The sequence below is a fragment of the Girardinichthys multiradiatus genome, chromosome 14 (genome assembly GCF_021462225.1).
Source record: "Girardinichthys multiradiatus isolate DD_20200921_A chromosome 14, DD_fGirMul_XY1, whole genome shotgun sequence".
Classification (NCBI taxonomy): Eukaryota; Metazoa; Chordata; class Actinopteri; order Cyprinodontiformes; family Goodeidae; genus Girardinichthys; species Girardinichthys multiradiatus.
Window position 1 is genome coordinate 6,615,691 of NC_061807.1, and position 19,454 is coordinate 6,635,144.

General features: G+C 42.7%; 1 protein-coding gene across 5 annotated transcripts; it reads right to left on the reverse strand.

The window, feature by feature from the left end:
• Positions 1–2,563: 2,563 nt before the first annotated feature.
• Positions 2,564–13,375, reverse strand: LOC124880574 (neural cell adhesion molecule 1-like). 5 transcript variants are annotated; one of them, XM_047385825.1, is made up of 11 exons: positions 12,687–13,375; positions 12,565–12,601; positions 12,310–12,490; positions 12,166–12,201; positions 8,817–8,931; positions 8,462–8,607; positions 6,010–6,252; positions 5,499–5,777; positions 4,062–4,307; positions 2,910–3,041; positions 2,564–2,793 (listed from the first exon to the last, which is right to left on the reverse strand). In XM_047385825.1, exons 3-11 carry the CDS (start codon positions 12,386–12,388, stop codon positions 2,681–2,683), a joined length of 1,389 nt encoding a protein of 462 aa, XP_047241781.1. In that variant the 5' UTR covers positions 12,389–12,490; positions 12,565–12,601; positions 12,687–13,375; the 3' UTR covers positions 2,564–2,680. The 5 variants fall into 5 exon arrangements, with proteins under 5 accessions (XP_047241781.1, XP_047241782.1, XP_047241780.1 ...); XM_047385826.1 differs by lacking the exon at positions 12,565–12,601 and having other exon boundaries at positions 12,310–12,393; XM_047385824.1 differs by lacking the exon at positions 12,565–12,601 and having other exon boundaries at positions 12,310–12,504.
• Between the last annotated feature and the right edge of the window lie 6,079 nt (positions 13,376–19,454).

The following is a 19,454-nucleotide window of genomic DNA, read 5'->3' on the forward strand; positions in this document are numbered from 1 at the left end:
GAAAACTCCATTAGTGACCTGTGGCTTCATAAATAATTCCTTAAAAGGAAGTTTCATCAGTCAGCTTTAAAGTAAAGGTATAAGAAGCTTTAACACTGATGGTGAGACAGACACTCGGTGAATCCAGCCTAGCTTAGCTGGTCCGAGTCTCTCTCTAAGGCCTTAGGTAATCTTTCTTCTTCGTATTATTCTCTTGTATTTAATTATGCATTGGAAATCATTGGGCTTTTTACCAAATTAAACTTTTGTTAATCTTAATTTCCTGCTCTTCTCTGTTCTTCCTCACGACATCCAGACTGGGTGAGGTTGAGGCCGTGTGATATTAGAGATATAATTATTATACCTCAACAATTGTAAAATGAGACGATGAGAACATCGCAGGTAAAAGAGAGGGATATGTCGGATCTTTTTTTAAATGATCGTCTGTCTTTGTTGTTCCTGGTTTCAGTCGATGTACTCAGTCATGTGACACTGATGATGTCATTGAGTACTTTTCCTTCCCATAGAAAGTACTCCTGGATCAGTGCTTCTTTGTTCTCTTTGTGTCTCTGCTCTGTTCTCTCAAACCCCCAGTCGGTCGTGGCAGATGGCCGCTCACACTGAGCCTGGTTCTGGTTCTGCTGGAGGTTTCTTCCTGTTAAAAGGGAGTTTTTCCTCTCCACTGTCGCTACATGCATGCTCAGTATGAGGGATTACTGCAAAGTCAACACCAGTGACTGTCCACTGTCTCTACATGCTCATCCAGGAGGAGTGAATGCTGCAAGTCACTGACTGGATGCAATCTGCTGGGTTTCCTTAGATAGAAAAACTTTTTATCCAATTTGAATAAATAACTGAATCTGACTGAACTGTTCAATGGTTACGATTAATAGGAATGTATGAACCTGACTGGAAATCTGGATGATTAAACAGATTTTGTAAAGTGCCTTGAGACGACATGTGAATTTATGCTATATAAATAAAACTGAATTGAATAAATTATCCTATAAAACTTTCTGTCTGATAACTTTCAAAAAGAAATGTTAATGTTACATAAAAGTTCTCTGGTGTCCTTCTTTTCTTCCTGCTACACTGAGTTGTCATCTTGTTTTTGGTCCATGGAGAGAAGATTCACAGTGAGAGCTTCTTGGTCTGTAGACCAGCGCCCTCTGGTGGTTTGCTGCAGAACATTTCACCTGGCTGCTGTCTGTAGTTTGAACACGGTTCCTTCATGTTGTTAAAGTTCAAAAATCTAGTCTGTGATGGTAGTCAGGCAGGCCGGGCCGTTATCTCATTTGGACCAGAGCGCTTTACGGCCGGGCCCACAGCTGCTGGTCCTGCGGGTGTTTTAATAACAACTTGCTTTTTAAAATGGCTTCCATTCTTATTTAATTTATCTTGGAGAACCCATATTCCCAGGCTTTTAATCTGCATTGATTTTGAATCTTTTCTCGTTCTAATAAGCCACAAAAGTTATTTTCTAGATAAAAGAACCAAAACAGACCTATGAGTTTAACAGAGGTAACATTAACCAACTAATTATTTGACTGATAGTTTATGAAAAGCACTACAGATTTCATTTTCTTCTTCTGCTGTTTTTACCTTTGATATCTGCTAGATCAATAGAAGTTCTTCAGCCTGGAGCAGCAGAGCCGTAAAATCTGGTTCACTGGATTTCATGTTAGCGACTGATTAATGTTAAGGAGGTCCCCCTCCTGGTTAGGTAATAGGCTGGTGAACATCATCTCTGGAGCTCCTCCAAAGATGAGGGGGTCCAGATCCAGGACCTTTTTCTGCAGAGCAACAGTCACTGCTCCACCGTGCAGCCCAGGCCAACCACTGAGCTAAAATAAAACCTTTGGAAGACAAAGAGTGACTGCAGCTTCCTCAACTCCTCAGGTCCAACAGGTCCAGGTCAGAACATCCGTTCTTATTGATGATCCATTCAAGAGTTCATCAGAGGGAAAGCCCACAGGATGAGAACCAATCACAGTTTGAGTTCAGCACCTGCCTCCATGATGGAGTCCCTCCAACTCTGTAGAACTTCCTGTATATAAAAGGAACTGGGAAACAGGATCACTAACCTGCACGGACCTAAGTGACGGACACAGATCTCGACCTTTGCCCTCAGCTCATCCCATGCTTGATCACCTACCTGCGTGTTTCTGACCCTCATCTTCCTCCTTCCCACGTCTTCACCCATTGGGCAGGATTTGTTGGACGAGTGGAGCAGAAAAACCATCCTGGAAGTTTCCTGGGAGGACTTTAAGGTTCTGAAGCTGAGCAGCTGATCCATCATCTGAGTTGTCCCTGAACATTCAGTCTGTGGTTCCAAACCGGTTCCAGATGTTTAATTTCGGGTCCTCTGTACCAGACTTGACACTCTTCTCCTTCAGGGAGCATTTTCCTGGATCATATTGACCCAACAGTCTGAAGGTCTGGTTCTAAAGTCAGAAAGTGACCCTACAGAAGATAGATGCTCTTCCTGATCTAACTCAGCCATGGACTTGTTAGGAAGGGATGGAACGTTATCTTCTCACAGACAAACACAGTTTTACATGAGAGGTTTCTCCTTAAACCCAGAAAGCTAAAGAACTCCTTTAGGAACCAAAACGTTTTTTATTTTTCACTTTCTGGTCCAAATCTAGAAGATATAACAACACAGTAATAACATCTAAAGCTGAAGGTGGGAAACATGATCTCAGAATCGATGCTCAGTGGTGACCGGAGCCATGGCATCATCATAGTCAGCTCCACCTTCTTCTGCTTCTTCTCTAGGTGCAGATGTTCTGTCCGGACCCGGTGGGCTCCTTCCTGTAGAGTTGATGAATCAGGATTTTAAACCTGGTTTTACTCCTAGAAGCATTAAACAGCAGAGCTGCAGGAGATGTTCAGAACCTCGGAGGTTCATGATCATCACATTCTGGTACCTGTGGGTCTGTGTCTGCACCGAAAGAAGATGATGTAGGTCGGGTAGATATATGAGGACCATGCAGCAATGTGGGTGATGATCCTCAGCGTGAGCATCGCTGTAGAAGGATGAACATCTGAAGCTGAAGGAGCTGGAAGAACATCATTAACATCTGATTATTTAACTTTATGATCATCTGGAGGACCTGATTATGATGACATGTGACCTGGATCTGTAGTTCATCATGTTATTTATTAAAACAATAAAATCATCTCATGAAGCCATCTGGTACCATGTTATTAATTACCTCAGTCTGGATGTTCTCATATGAAACATATATTCAGACGTAAAACTTGTTCTAGAACTCATTTTATGCTAAATGTGCTTTCCATACTTTTTTATTTTATTATTTTGCACATTTCTTAGTCTGAGTTTAGCTATTTTTCATAACTGCAGTTTTCTTGTTGTAAATCTGACCTTTCTCTACGGTTTCTTATTTTCTCAGCGGCAATAAAGGATATTTTTATTCTATTCTATTTTCTAGATAAAAAGGGGAAGCAGAACTTTAACCCTTTGTAGATCTGATCCTATTTTGCTATTTTTGAATATTTTTCCTCGTTTTTGTCTTAAATCATCACATAAAATGATGCTTCCTGTGTTTGATTTGGGTTTTTTCTAAAATCTCATCTTTTTGATCTGACTTTAACTTCCTTTAATTAACACACTGTACTTTATTTAAAAAAAAACCTTAAACATGCTCAATAAGCAGTTTCAGAAATAAAATGAATGAAAATCATTGGTTACATATATTAATATTTAAAAGGCTAAAAGTTAAATATAGCAAAACTGCAAATAAACATATTCCTTAAAATAATTTTCCAGTCAGTAATTTTCTACCACTGCTTCCATAGTGGGTCGTGGGGAACTGGTTCCTGTCTCCAGCCGTCTATGGGCGGGAGGCGGGAATAATATATTTCATCCTGAAGGTTCAAAGACGTTACTTTAGAGCTGATTCATGGAGAAACGAAGCTCACCTGGAGACCATTAAACTAGTGCTTCTCTGCCCTGCAGGACAGTGGGCCCTCAGGACCAGAGTTCAGAACCTTATACCAGATGAAGGTCCAATAAAACCCGAGGATATACATTTATGTCTGAGATCTGCTAAACTAACCTCTGACAAACAACCAGCTGGATGGAGACTCTCCATGACCACTGATGTTACACCTGTAGACACCTTCATCAGAGCTGGTCACATGGTGGAGGGTCATGTGACCCGTGGGTTCGGTCCTGATGAGGGAGCCATCTTTAATGAAAGCAGCTGGGAGGTTGGAGGAAGTCTTTGTTTGACAGCTCAGAGTGACGTTGTCTCCAGAATGCACCGGGAGGGCAGGGCTCTGCAGGAGAACCGGTGTGTCCGCTGAAAGAGAGGAAAACTGGGCTTTCATTTCTAATGGAGGAAAGAGCAGAAAAACATCATCCAGGATCTCCTCCATTTTACTGGAATATGACGGATATGTAAGAAACCACAGAAATGAAGACTTTTCAATTCACATAAAACGGTTTATTTTTCTATAAGCAGCAATAAATGAAACTAATTAAAATGATATTGTGTTTGATTATAATATGTATTATTAGTTTGTATTATAATGTATTATTAGTTTGTATTATTATGTATTATTAGTTTGTATTATTATGTATTATTAGTTTGTATTATTATGTATTATTAGTTTGTATTATTATGTATTATTAGTTTGTATTATTATGTATTATTAGTTTGTATTATTATGTATTATTAGTTTGTATTATTATGTATTATTAGTTTGTATTATTATGTATTATTAGTTTGTATTATTATGTATTATTAGTTTGTATTATTATGTATTATTAGTTTGTATTATTATGTATTATTAGTTTGTATTATTATGTATTATTAGTTTGTATTATTATGTATTATTAGTTTGTATTATTATGTATTATTAGTTTGTATTATTATGTATTATTAGTTTGTATTATTATGTATTATTAGTTTGTATTATTATGTATTATTAGTTTGTATTATTATGTATTATTAGTTTGTATTATTATGTATTATTAGTTTGGAAAAGCTGGATCAAATGAGGGCAACAAATGGTTAAGAGGCAGATTAATGCACCACCTGCTTTTCTCACCTTAACATGTATTTAAAAATCATGCTGCAAAAAATACTGAAATATTTTGAAACCCTGAAAGTATTTAAACAAATATTTGTGACCAATCACAGCTGACTTAGCTTTGTGGGAGGAGCCTTAAAGAGGCAGTGCACTCAGTGTTGCCAGGTCTGAGGTGAAAACGTCCTGATTACCCCCAGCGCCCCACAAGCAGAACACGGGTGCTAGGTAGTTTGTTCGTTCCCTCCACAGGGTTCTGGTTATCGACCCGCCTGAGTCGACTTGACACACCCAAACACAGAGTCCAGATAAAACCATAAAACTGTTAGGTTCTGTTCATGATCGGCTTCTGTCCTGCAGCGAGGCGGGTTGCCTGTTATGCTTGTTTTTATAGATCTGGCAACACTGAGTGCGGTTCGTGGACCTTAAACATATGAGCTGGTTCCAGTTATCGGACCTACCATAAACTGTGATTTGGACTGTGTTGCTCCGCTGCTTGGAAGGAGACTCACACCAGTAGGTGGCGCTGTCAGACTTCTTAGCTGTACTAATGGTGCAGCCAGAAGAAGTGTTTTTGCCCCAGTTTCCTCCACACCTGGAGATCATTTTTCCGTCGGTTGAGTTCCTCTTGACCGTCCATCCCTGAGAGCCGCTGGTGTTGCAGCTCAGAGAGAAGGACTTGTACTCAAACACCTGAGCCGAGTCTGGACTCACCGTCAGAGATGCTGGTTTGGAGACATCTGGGGACAGAAATGGACCTTCAGACAGTGGAACCACCTGCTCCTACAGCAGAGGCTCCTTCTCATCAACATCATTAAACGGTTTTCAGGTTTCTTCCATTATGAAAGCTCAACCAAAATAAGGAAAGATGAAGAGGAAACCTTGAGATGATTTATAGGAACCGTGTCCTGGATGCTTTCTGAGGATGAAGCACAAAAGATGATCATGTTTATTCCTGGAATGGATCTTTACCTTTGATGAGCAGCCAGCTGGTTGGAGATGTTTTTCCACTGATGTTACATTTATAACCACCTTCACTGGACCTGGAGACATCATGGAGGATCATCTGACCTGTAGGCTCCGTTCTGATATAGATTCCATCTTTGAAGAAATAAGCTTCCAAGTCTGAAGATCTGTCCTTGCATCTACAGCTGAGAGTGACGTCCTGTCCCTCGTCCACAGGGAGGAGAGGACTCTGCAGGATGACTGGATCTTCTCCACACAGGGACAGAGAGAGGGACACTGGTTGGTTGAAGGATGAAACATCTACATTCAGCTGCTTTCTGCTGCGTTTGGGCTTTGATGGACTGGATTTTCTACAGGATTCACAGCAGTATTTATGTTCTCATGTCAGTCAGATGTAGCTGAAAACGCTCGAACGAGCAGAATGAATGAAGCATCATCTGATGAGGAGAAATCTGAGCGTTACAGAAACAAAAATGAGCAATCTTTGTGCTATAAGGAGACAGCTTGTTTCACCATTATGTCCAATTTAATATAAAGACAGATGTTTCATGCAGGCGCAGATTTGCCTACTTTTACCGTAGTTTTCCAATATTGCTGAATAGTAAAAACTTACAGAGATACTTTAGCTTCCCTGAAGTTACTGTTTCTGTCATTATGATGCAGAGGTGGGTGGAATACCTAAAATGTGTATTCCTGAAAGAGTAGAACTACTTTAACATAAAGTATTTGGTTAAAAATGCTAAAAAAAAAAGGCAGAAATTGTAAGAAATATAATTTTGTACAGTATCAGATAAATCTGACCTCCGTCTCCTTCCGAGCACCAAGCTCTGAGTAGCTCTCTGTTCACCTAATGCTTACTTTAACTAGACTTTAGCTGATCCCTTTCTTTGTGTGCCTTTCTGTGCGTCTCTCAAGAAAAGTTTATTGTATGAGAAGTTTCAATAATGCTCTTTAAATGCAACACATGAATAAAACATCACAGTGCCATAGTAAAGACTACAGACTAAAACTGATGATGTTTCAGTTCTAATAGTTTAAATAAAACAGTTAAAGGTACCTTTAAACAAATGGGTTTGTAACCTTGATTTAAAGAGTTTCAGAACTTCTGGGAATTTCAGTTCAGTTTATTCATTTAGTCCCGAATCACAACATGTTGTCTCAAAATCAATTCAATAGAATCAAAACAGACAGATATCAGGTCAGGAACATCCAATCACTTGTATATTCTTCTACATTTGGTTCTGGTTCTGGGGATACAGAGAAGACCAGAACCAGAAGACCCGAGTGGTCTGGGAAGTTGATACTAGCCGGAGTATTTGAACATTTGTTCTCTGAGATGCAGGCTGCCAGTTGAAGGACTTTAACACTGGACTGATGTTCTCTACATTCTCTCTCCAGGTTATTCAACATCAGAATCAGAATTCAACATGGACATTTCTCCTCACTGTAGGACATTTTTAACATGGCTTCTCTCTTCCATGCAGACCTCTGTGCTTTACTGGTAGTTTAACACAAGTCAGTGTGTTCAGACATCCTACAGCATGCTGTAAGCTGCACACCATCCAAACCCAACTGAAAACAGAAATGTAGTTTTCAACCACATCTTCTAAAGAATAAAGGGCTGACCCTAACAACACAGATGTTACTGCCTTGCTTGGTGGCTCAGAGGCAGGTGGATTTCACCAGCCACAGCAGCCACCAGGTTTCTGATGACGTGGACTCACACAAGCAGACCTAGAATCTGAGAAACCATCGACCGACAGGAGAACATTGGCATAGTTTGGCACATCATGCTTCCTGACTTCACACCTGGCGTCCCCTTTCTAATGCCACCCTGTACAACTGCCCAGAAAGCCCGTATAAAAAACCATCAGTGGGTGCAGACACCTGCAGAACGTGATCTGCAAAACGTCTGGTTGTCCTATCACACAAGACTACCGGACCTTCTCAGTCTGTGGTGGAGATGTGGGTTTCTGTTCAGGCTGCTGCATGAGAGCTTCAACCAAACTGGAACCCTGATGGAGAAGGATGGCTCTGTGCCGTGACTAACCTGAGCTGAGACTGAAAGGACAATGAGCCGGGCGACGCAAGGCGCAACCAAAGAACCATTGCATTAAGTCGGTCCTGGTACCAGGACGGACTGTCCCAGAACCGACTCTTTCAGGATGAAGTACATGATCTACTGCAGCTGTTCCTTTAGATGAATACAGCAGGTCTAACTGGGTTCAGGTGAAGATTTAAAGGTTGATGGTTTGGTCCCATTACGCTGCCTGATCCACTGGTTTGGTGGTTCCTTTATTAACCGTGTGGATGTGAACATGCGTGATGTCTTTAACCCTGACCGTGTTCCTGTTCTGCTGCTCTCAGATCAGATTTCAGTCCCTCATGTTCATATGAAGTGCACCATGTGATCACAGGAAGAGGAAGGAGGAAGTGTTCCTCCATGACGCTGTCTTACCCGTGACGGTGATGTTGACGACGTTGCTGCTGTCTCTGTGTTTGGACTCACACCAGTACACTCCGCTGTGTGACTTCTTCAGCGTTCTGATGCTGCAGGTGGAGGAGGTCTGATCACCCCACTCAGCACACTGGGACACACGCAACCTGGAAACACATCAATCAGTTATCTGGCAGCTGGACACAATGAGTGGTTCAGGTCTGGAGACAGACGGTTGCATCAGATCTACATACAGCTGCTGCTCCATCATGCTACTGAGGAGGCAGTCAGTGGACTTTCTGATTCATCCTGACCCGGATTGAGAGAAATAAATGTGCAAAAACTATAAAACAGTCTGAGATGATGTGGTACTGACCCTGTCTCTGTGTACCTCCACACGGTCCATATATCTGGTAAGAACTGCTCACAGCTGATGGAGACCTTCTCATACTCATAAAACTGAGACCTGCTGGGGGTGAGCATCAGGGAGGCTGCAGGAGAGACACATCTGATTTTAACCACAAGATGGCAGTGTTGAGAACTTTAAACACTTTACATGAAGCGTTCACATCCAGCAGACATCACTGAGAGATAAACGTAATATCACTTATTGTTCTGTTACGAGACAGCATCTGAAGGTCCAAACAGTGAGAAATATCTCACACCAAGCTGCCCTCCAGACCAACTGGACCTTTCCAACACTAGAGCCTTAGAAACCGACCGACTGGACCTGTCCAACACTAGAGCCTTAGAAACCGACCGACTGGACCTGTCCAACACTAGAGCCTTAGAAACCGACCGACTGGACCTGTCCAACACTAGAGCCTTAGAAACCGACCGACTGGACCTGTCCAACACTAGAGCCTTAGAAACCGACCGACTGGACCTGTCCAACACTAGAGCCTTAGAAACCGACCGACTGGACCTGTCCAACACTAGAGCCTTAGAAACCGACCAACTGGACCTGTCCAACACTAGAGACTTAGAAACCGACCAACTGGACCTGTCCAACACTAGAGCCTTAGAAACCGACCAACTGGACCTGTCCAACACTAGAGCCTTAGAAACCGACCAACTGGACCTGTCCAACACTAGAGCCTTAGAAACCGACCGACTGGACCTGTCCAACACTAGAGCCTTAGAAACCGACCAACTGGACCTGTCCAACACTAGAGCCTTAGAAACCGACCAACTGGACCTGTCCAACACTAGAGACTTAGAAACCGACCAACTGGACCTGTCCAACACTAGAGCCTTAGAAACCGACCAACTGGACCTGTCCAACACTAGAGCCTTAGAAACCGACCAACTGGACCTGTCCAACACTAGAGACTTAGAAACCGACCAACTGGACCTGTCCAACACTAGAGCCTTAGAAACCGACCAACTGGACCTGTCCAACACTAGAGACTTAGAAACCGACCAACTGGACCTGTCCAACACTAGAGCCTTAGAAACCGACCAACTGGACCTGTCCAACACTAGAGCCTTAGAAACCGACCGACTGGACCTGTCCAACACTAGAGACTTAGAAACCGACCGACTGGACCTGTCCAACACTAGAGCCTTAGAAACCGACCGACTGGACCTGTCCAACACTAGAGCCTTAGAAACCGACCAACTGGACCTGTCCAACACTAGAGCCTTAGAAACCGACCAACTGGACCTGTCCAACACTAGAGCCTTAGAAACCGACCAACTGGACCTGTCCAACACTAGAGCCTTAGAAACCGACCAACTGGACCTGTCCAACACTAGAGCCTTAGAAACCGACCGACTGGACCTGTCCAACACTAGAGCCTTAGAAACCGACCAACTGGACCTGTCCAACACTAGAGCCTTAGAAACCGACCAACTGGACCTGTCCAACACTAGAGACTTAGAAACCGACCAACTGGACCTGTCCAACACTAGAGCCTTAGAAACCGACCAACTGGACCTGTCCAACACTAGAGACTTAGAAACCGACCAACTGGACCTGTCCAACACTAGAGCCTTAGAAACCGACCAACTGGACCTGTCCAACACTAGAGCCTTAGAAACCGACCGACTGGACCTGTCCAACACTAGAGACTTAGAAACCGACCGACTGGACCTGTCCAACACTAGAGCCTTAGAAACCGACCGACTGGACCTGTCCAACACTAGAGCCTTAGAAACCGACCGACTGGACCTGTCCAACACTGGAGCCTTAGAAACCGACCAACTGGACCTGTCCAACACTAGAGCCTTAGAAACCGACCAACTGGACCTGTCCAACACTAGAGCCTTAGAAACCGACCGACTGGACCTGTCCAACACTAGAGCTTTAGAAACCGACCGACTGGACCTGTCCAACACTAGAGCCTTAGAAACCGACCGACTGGACCTGTCCAACACTAGAGCCTTAGAAACCGACCGACTGGACCTGTCCAACACTAGAGACTTAGAAACCGACCAACTGGACCTGTCCAACACTAGAGCCTTAGAAACCGACCAACTGGACCTGTCCAACACTAGAGCCTTAGAAACCGACCAACTGGACCTGTCCAACACTAGAGCTTTAGAAACCGACCAACTGGACCTTTCCAACACTGGAGCCTTAGAAACCGACCAACTGGACCTGTCCAACACTAGAGCCTTAGAAACCGACCAACTGGACCTGTCCAACACTAGAGCCTTAGAAACCGACCGACTGGACCTGTCCAACACTAGAGCCTTAGAAACCGACCAACTGGACCTGTCCAACACTAGAGCCTTAGAAACCGACCGACTGGACCTGTCCAACACTAGAGCCTTAGAAACCGACCAACTGGACCTGTCCAACACTGGAGCCTTAGAAACCGACCAACTGGACCTTTCCAACACTGGAGCCTTAGAAACCGACCAACTAGACCTGTCCAACACTGGAGCCTTAGAAACCGACCAACTGGACCTTTCCAACACTAGAGCCTTAGAAACCGACCGACTGGACCTGTCCAACACTAGAGCCTTAGAAACCGACCAACTGGACCTGTCCAACACTGGAGCCTTAGAAACCGACCAACTAGACCTGTCCAACACTGGAGCCTTAGAAACCGACCAACTGGACCTTTCCAACACTGGAGCCTTAGAAACCGACCAACTGGACCTGTCCAACACTAGAGCCTTAGAAACCGACCAACTGGACCTCACACCAACCTCTGAACTCCAGTAGCCATTCTGGTTGAACCTCCAATCTCAGACTAGACTCCCTCCCTCCATCCATCACATCTTCCTTCAGCCCATCAAACTGGAGCAGTATGTGAACTACTGCAGAAGATGCCCTGATCTCTTGATCTCTCCATCCTTTAATAACTCAGGAACAGCAAGATACTTAAAGTCCTCCACTTGAGGCAGGGACTGAACCCCAACCCAGAGGGTTTCCATGGCAGCTTTAAACCTTCACTGGACTGTTATTTGTGCGATTCTGGTTCAGGTAGAACTGAGCTTCGTCCGTCTACACGACAAGAGTCCAGAACTTTCCTGGTCTATGGAGATACTACTGATGCTGATGTGTTTCTTCAGAGGAGGGTCTGAGTCTGTCTGAACCATGCTGTAGACAGGCAGGAAGTGGTGAGTGGTTGGGCAGTTTAAAAGCCTTTTCAGACATTTCAAAATTTGAGGAGTAGACAACAAACATGCAAACAGATTCTGACAACATTTGCTTTAAAAAGACCAAACACAGACAGAGACAAAGCATTTCTTTATGAATGAGTGGACCTTACCATGCATGGAAGACATCTGGCAGCAGCTGAACCACACTGAAAAAACAGTCAGACCATGAGTAGCCTACTAGTTACTTCGTACTATTTTTAGTCTCTTTTTCACTCTGAAAGGTAGCAGTTATTGCAGAACATTTGTGTACTCACATAGAAGAAGAAGTGCTGTTTTCATATCACCAGGCTGAAGCTGTTCTGTCCGGCTAAAAGCAAATGTTTGTACGAACATCCTGTCTAGGCAAACCACAGCAGGGTGGAGGAGGATGTGAGAACGTCAAGTTGAGTATAGATGGTAATTCTTCAGCCAGTCATCTCGCAGATGTTATTTTAACTGTCCACAAACTGCTGTTTTACAAGGTGATTTTTATCAGATCTGATAAAATAGCATGGGTCAGCAGTACTCACCTCTTTTTTGTGCGCTCAAAACATTCATCTAAACCGGCTAAATTAAAGTAAAATCATACCACAGCTTATCTAAACAGAAGCAAACATTTCTACAGCAAGACATCAGAATGCATTAGATAAACCTTTCTGTGAGTGATCGAAGTCATCCCCGACCCGGTCAAGCTGAGCTCTAGAGTCCCTCAGGGCTGTGTGCTCAGTCCACTGCTGTTAACGCAGCTAAAACATGTCCACATATGACGAAACCCTGGCTAATGTATCTACAAGCGATGTGAATGTGATGCATCTTTATATATGGAGGAAGTAAAACTGCTTGAGGGCTGGTGGCTCGAGGAGAACAAAACAAAGATAAACATCGACTTTGAGACTGAAATAGAGAACTGCTGATAAATGTAAGCGCTGAATAATATTTTATAAGTTTGAGTGTTTTTTTTATAAAGATTGAAGCTCCCAGAGAAACACTGGGTATTGATTAAATGTACAATGAAATGACAATCTATTGATTTGATTTGACAAAACTGTTCTGTGAAGTTACCTGGAGTTACTCTCAACAGTTACGAGTTGTGCTAGGGTTCATAAAATGATGTGTGGCAGTGTTTGTTTAAGGAATACAAGAACAGACCTCCACTTATCTTCTGAGGTTCAAACAGGCTGCCTACAGACCTGATGAGCCACAACATTAAAACCACCCTGTCAAGCTCCCTGAGGTCACCACGCCTGGAGAGAATGGACCTCCTCTCCTCTCTATTGCTTCTTCTAGTGCCTCAGGTTTGAACTCATTAATGCCGGTCTAGGACTGTTAGTTTCCACACCAGAAGATGACCAGCACTGCCAGAACATCCAGCTGGATGCACAGAAGCTGCTATGACGACAGTCAAAAACAAAAACACAGCTACTCTTGCCAGCTCAGCATGCCAAACCTAGAAACTGATTTGGTTGTGTCCTCTGTCTGTTCTTAATTCCTGGAAGAATTAATAAAAGTACCACTTTGATTCTCACTGTTCTCCTTGTTAACTGAATTTATTGAGGTGCATTTAGTTTTTTCCATTAACAGGATTAAAGTGTGAAATAAAGAGCACTTGGATTGATATTGAATTGTCCCACTTTATTAAAACTGTGTTTTAATTTTTGTATTAATAGATTTTTGGGTATTTTGTTGCATCTAACATGGAGCTGTATTTACCTGTGGCTGCTGTAGAACAACATACATGCTCTATAGTACATTCAAGTTTCTCTAGTATGCTTAGATGGGGGTGCAGGGGTCGGCGGGGGGGCACCACGCATAATTTTGCTTAGGGTGCCCAAATGCCTCTGATCTTCAGTGTTTGGCAAGTTACTAACTACTACTTACTTCATACTTCTTGAAAAAAGTAACTGAGTTACAACATTATATAAGTAACTAATTACCAGGGAAAGTATCTATTGCGTTAATCATGTTTAAATGAGTGAAAGTGTTTGGATCCCCTCTTAATGGAATTTTGAAGCCTGTGTTCAAATGTAGAAGTACTATAGAAGTAAATATATATGATTAAATTAAACACTAAACTACATCTAAACCGTTCAACTGTGTGACAATATAAATCCATTAAATTAGTAACTGTAGATGAACTTCTACATCTGGAATGGTAGATCAGTAAAACCCTCCAGATGCTTTACACCTGCTGACATTTATTGCATCAACAGGTTGGAGCTGGATATCAAACACATATAATATTCAATTATGATTGTCAATCAAACTTTAGCTTCATCCATTCAACCATTAAACCAGTGGTTGCATCTGAAAACAAGAAGATTATGAAAGTTCTCATCAGAGAGCCTGGTCCTGTTTGGACTGAACAGGACCTCAACAGCCTCTACTAGGTCCCTTGATGGCGTGGCTGCGTTCGTGGGGGTCCATTCCATGTGATCCTGATTTGAAATAATCTGTGACTTCAAATCCACCCCATCTCCTTTATGCACCGAGCTCATGTTGGTCTCATCTGGGTTTAGGATGCGCCTGCTAGCATCAACACAGTAATTCTTCGGTCAAGGCGAGGGTTCGGGGTCTGCCTGGGGTGATTCGGGTTTGGTCACTGTTGGCTCGGGTGGTCCTCCTGGGTTTCTGGCAAGGCAAGGTAAGGATAAAATCAAACAACAGAGATAATTTAAAAAAGTCAAATAAAATAAAGAGAATAGAATGATGGACAAGAAAATGAAAGGAAAATTAGACTGAAAACGCAACTAATCATGTTTAGATGTCCCAGTCAAAGGCCGCTCTAAACAAATACATTCTTAATCTTGATTTAAAGCAACTTAGGGTTTCGGCGCTTTTCCAGTTTTCTGGGAGTTTATTCCAGGTTAGTGGAGCATAAGAACTAAAAGCTGTTTCTCCATGTCTGGTTCTGGTTCTGCAGAGTAGATTTGAGCCATAAGACCTGAGAGGTCTGGGTGGTTGATACACTGACAACAAGTCTGTAATGTATTTTGGTGCTAAGCCATTCAGTGATTTACAGACTAACAGAAGTATTTTAAAGTCTATTCTCTGAGCTACAGGGAACCAGTTTAGGGACTTTAGAACCGGGCTGATGTGCTCCACTTTCTTAGTTCTAGTGAGGACGCGGGCAGCAGTGTTCTGGATCAACTGCAGCTGTCTGATCCACGTTTTAGGCAGACCTGTGAAGACACCGTTGCAGTAATCAATTCTACTAAAGATGAACGCATGAATTAGTTTTTCAAGGTCCTGCTGAGACATTAGTCCTTTAATCCTGGAGATGTTCTTTAGGTGATAGAAGGCTGACCTTGTTACTGTCTTTATGTTCCTCTGAAGGTTCAGGTCTGAGTCCATCACTACACCCAGGTTTCCAGCCTGACTGGTGGTTTCTAGCTGTATTAACTGAAGCTGTGTGCTAACTTTTAAACGCTCTTCCTTTGGTCCAAAGATTATTACTTCAGTTTTCTTTTGATTCAGCTGAAGAAGATTCTGGCCCATCCATGCATTGATTTCTTCTAAGCATTTACCCAGCGCTTGAATGGTTTCATGGTCACCTGGTGACATCGTAACGTATAGCTGTGTGTCGTCTGCATAGTTATGATAACTTACGTTGTTGTTTATTAAAATCTGAGTTAGGGGGAGCATGTAGATATTGAATAGGAGGGGCCCTAAGATGGACTCTTGGGGAACGCCACATGTGATTTTTGTGTCTCTGATGTAAAGTTACCTACTGACACAGAAAAGTTCCTGTCCTTCAAGTAGGATTTAAACCAGTTGAGTGCTGTACCAGAAAGGCCGACCCAGTTTTCCAGGTGCTCTAATAAAATGGAGTGATCAACAGTGTCGAATGCTGCACTAAGGTCCAATAATACCAGCACTGTGGTTCTTCCACAGTCTGCATTTATACGGATGTCATTGAACACCTTGACAAGAGCAGTCTCTGTACTGTGGTGAGCAGGAAGCCTGACTGGAAGACATTGAAGCAGTTGGTTGTTGTTAGGAAGTTGTTTAACTGCTGAAACACAGCTTTTTCAATAATCTTACTGATGAAGGGGAGGTTTGATATAGGCCTGTAGTTCTGTAGTAGCAGCTTGTCCAAGTTGCTCTTTTTCAATAAAGGTTTGATAATTGCTGTTTTTAGGGCCTGGAGGAAAACACCTGACAAAAGGGACGTGTTTATTATTTGAGTTAAATCAGATGTTATTACAGGCAAAGCTTTCTTAAGGAAAGCTGTGGGTAAAACATCGAGACAGCAGGAAGAAGAGCTTAGTTGCTGTACGATTTCTTCTAAGTTTTTGTAGTTTATTTGGTGAAATTGGGAAATTTTGTCAAATTCAGTTCTAGTTGGAGACAACATTGGTACTGGAGTTGATGTGGATGTGCTGACTGCCTCTCTGATCTTTTGGGTTTTTTCAGTAAAGAATTTAGCAAATTCATTGCAGGTCCTGGTAGAGTGGAGTTCAGATGCTACAGTTACAGGAGGGTTTGTTAACCGGTCGACCGTGGCAAATAATGCACCAGCATTGTTAATGTTTTTACTGATGATCTCAGAAAAGAAAGATTCTCTTACATTTTTCAGTTGTAGGTTATATCTGTATAGTCTCTCTTTATAGATAATATAGTGAACCTGGAGTCCAGTCTTTAGCCACCTGCGTTCAGCTTTTCAACACTCCTTTTTTTCACTTCTGACTGGTGGAGCACTTCTCCATGGAGACATTTTCTTCCCAGAAACGACTTTCACTTTAATTGGACCAATTGAATCAATGATGTCTGAGATTTTAGAATGAAAGTTATCTACCAGCTCATCTACAGTGTTACAGGGCAAAGTGGAGGTAGAAGAGTAAATCTGGTTAAAGGTTTCAGCAGCACCGTCCTTAAAGATGCGTTTTCTTATCATGTCTCTTTGGTAAACTGAGTCATTGCAGATGATGCTTCAAAAATAACAGAAAAGTGATCAGATAGAGCAACATCAGTTACAGACACCTTGGAAATGTTTAGACCCTTAGTGATGATCAAGTCCAAAATATGTCCCTGTTTGTGTGTTTGCTGTTTAACATGTTGAGTCAAACCAACATTTCTAAGAGTGTCACATAGTTCTATGGGACTTCTGTCTTCAGGATTGTCCATGTGAATGTTGAAGTCTCCCACAATAATTAAACAGTCATAATCAACACATATCAGAGATAAAAGCTCATTAAAATCATTGATAAAGTTTGTTTTGGACTTAGGAGGCCTGTAAATATTCAAGAACATGGTTCGGACCGGGCTCTTTACCTGGAGAGCCAAATATTCAAAAGAGTCAAATTTGGCCAGAAATACTTTTTTACACTCTAATAAATCTTTAAACAAAGTGGCCACCCCCTCCACCTTTTCTTTGCTGTCTGCTCTCACAAAGAAAATTGTAGTTCGGAGGCGTCGCCTCTATCAGAATGGGAGCTTCATTAAATTCATGTAACCATATTTCTGTTAAAAACATAACATCAAGATCGTGGTCAGTAATGAAGTCATTGATTAAAAATGATTTTCTTGACAGAGATCTAATGTTCAATAAAGCCAGTTTATATGACTTAGTTGCTGATATGTCAGGGTAGGTTTCCGGGCTTTGTTAACCAGGCTGGAGGCAGATGGGAAAAAACTGTTCTTGTGGCATGAGGTTTTGGTCCGGATGGACCGCAGCCTCCTACCAGAGGGGAGAGTCTCAAAGAGTCTGTGACCAGGGTGGGAGGGATCAGCCAGAATCTTCCCTGCCCGCTTCAGGGTCCTGGAGGTGTACAGTTCCTGGAGCGACAGTAGACTGCAGCCAATCACCTTCTCAGCAGACCGAATGACACGCTGCAGCCTGCCCTTATCCTTGGCTGTAGCAGCGGCGTACCAGATGGTGATGGAGGAGGTGAGGATGGACTCAATGATGGCTGTGTAGAAGTGCACCATCATAGTCTTTGGCAGGTTGAATTTCTTCAGCTGCCGCAGGAAGAACATCCTCTGCTGGGCTTTCTTGATGAGGGAGCTGATGTTTGGCTCCCACTTGAGATCCTGGGAGATGATGGTTCCCAGGAAGCGGAAAGATTCCACAGTGTCAATTGTGGAGTCACAGAGGGTGATGGGGGCAGGTGGGGCTGGGTTCTCCCTGAAGTCCACAACCATCTCCACTATCTTTAGAGCGTTGAGCTCAAGGTTGTTCTGGCTGCACCAGTCCAACAGATGGTCCACCTCCCATCTGTATGTGGACTCGTCACCATCAGAGATGAGTCCGATCAGGGTGGTGTCGTCCGCAAACGTCAGAAGCTTGACAGTCCGCCATTAGGTTGATTCTTTGACTCGTCTGCATGTTCAGTAAAAACCAAAAAACTGCAGAACTGAGAAAAAAACTTTGCATCCTTTGAGTTCAGTATCTCCTTTGTTCAGGTGCAGCTTCTAGCAGCCACAACCTCACCTTAAAGCCCAGTTTCTGATCCAAACTGACTTTGTGGGAGAAGAAAGTTTCCCAATTTAAAAATGATGAAGAGCCAACTGGTTTCCTCTCAAAGGCGATGCAGGAGACCTTTTATTCAGAACACATCTCTGAATACATCTTCATACAAAATCCCAAAGAATTTCAAAATCCCTTTCATGAGTCAAGATATATATACAACAGTCATAACATTGTTGTGTATGTGAGACTTTTTGACCAATGAAATGAACCCTATTACTTATGCACATTTTGGCAGCATGGACACTAAACTCTTGGCAGTGCTTACAGGGATAAACAAGAATAGACTCATATCTGAAAGATATCAAGACTGGTCTACGTGACAGTTGTGCCATAACAATTCCATTAGCTCATCTGGACCGCTGAACTCTACTGTCAAAGCGACCTGGCAGGATTCAAGATATCATAATTCTTTCCAGCTGGACTATTTCCATCCAACCTACAAGTTCACTTCTAAAATAACCAGTTCATTAGTCTTTCCTCAATCCAAGAACTTTTCCTTATCTAACTTGTTTCCAGACAGGCCTTGCATGCTGCTATGAGTGACTGTTTCCTTATGCCCAGAACAATCTACACAGAATTCATCTTTACATATGGTAAAAACAATAGTAACATTTTTAATCTACCAAACAAAGCTTTAAGCTTCTACAACCTCTGTCAAAGACTCATGCTGGTGGTTTTTTTTAGTAAAGATTTTCTGGCTGAGAATAGCAGGTCCACCTGGTAAAAACATGTTCGCTCTGCTGAGCACTGAATCTAAATCTGAGGTCCAAACTGTGTTCAGTTGAGGTCATTTAGCAGCAAATCAGAGGCAGATATCAGAAGAGGTCAGAAACCTCTTTCATAGCAACAGATCAGGGGCCTGAGTTTTGTGCAGCTCTCAGGAGCTCCTATAGATTTCTAAGAAACTCTGTGGTTTCTGTGTGTGGTGACTGGTGTGGAAAACAGACTGAG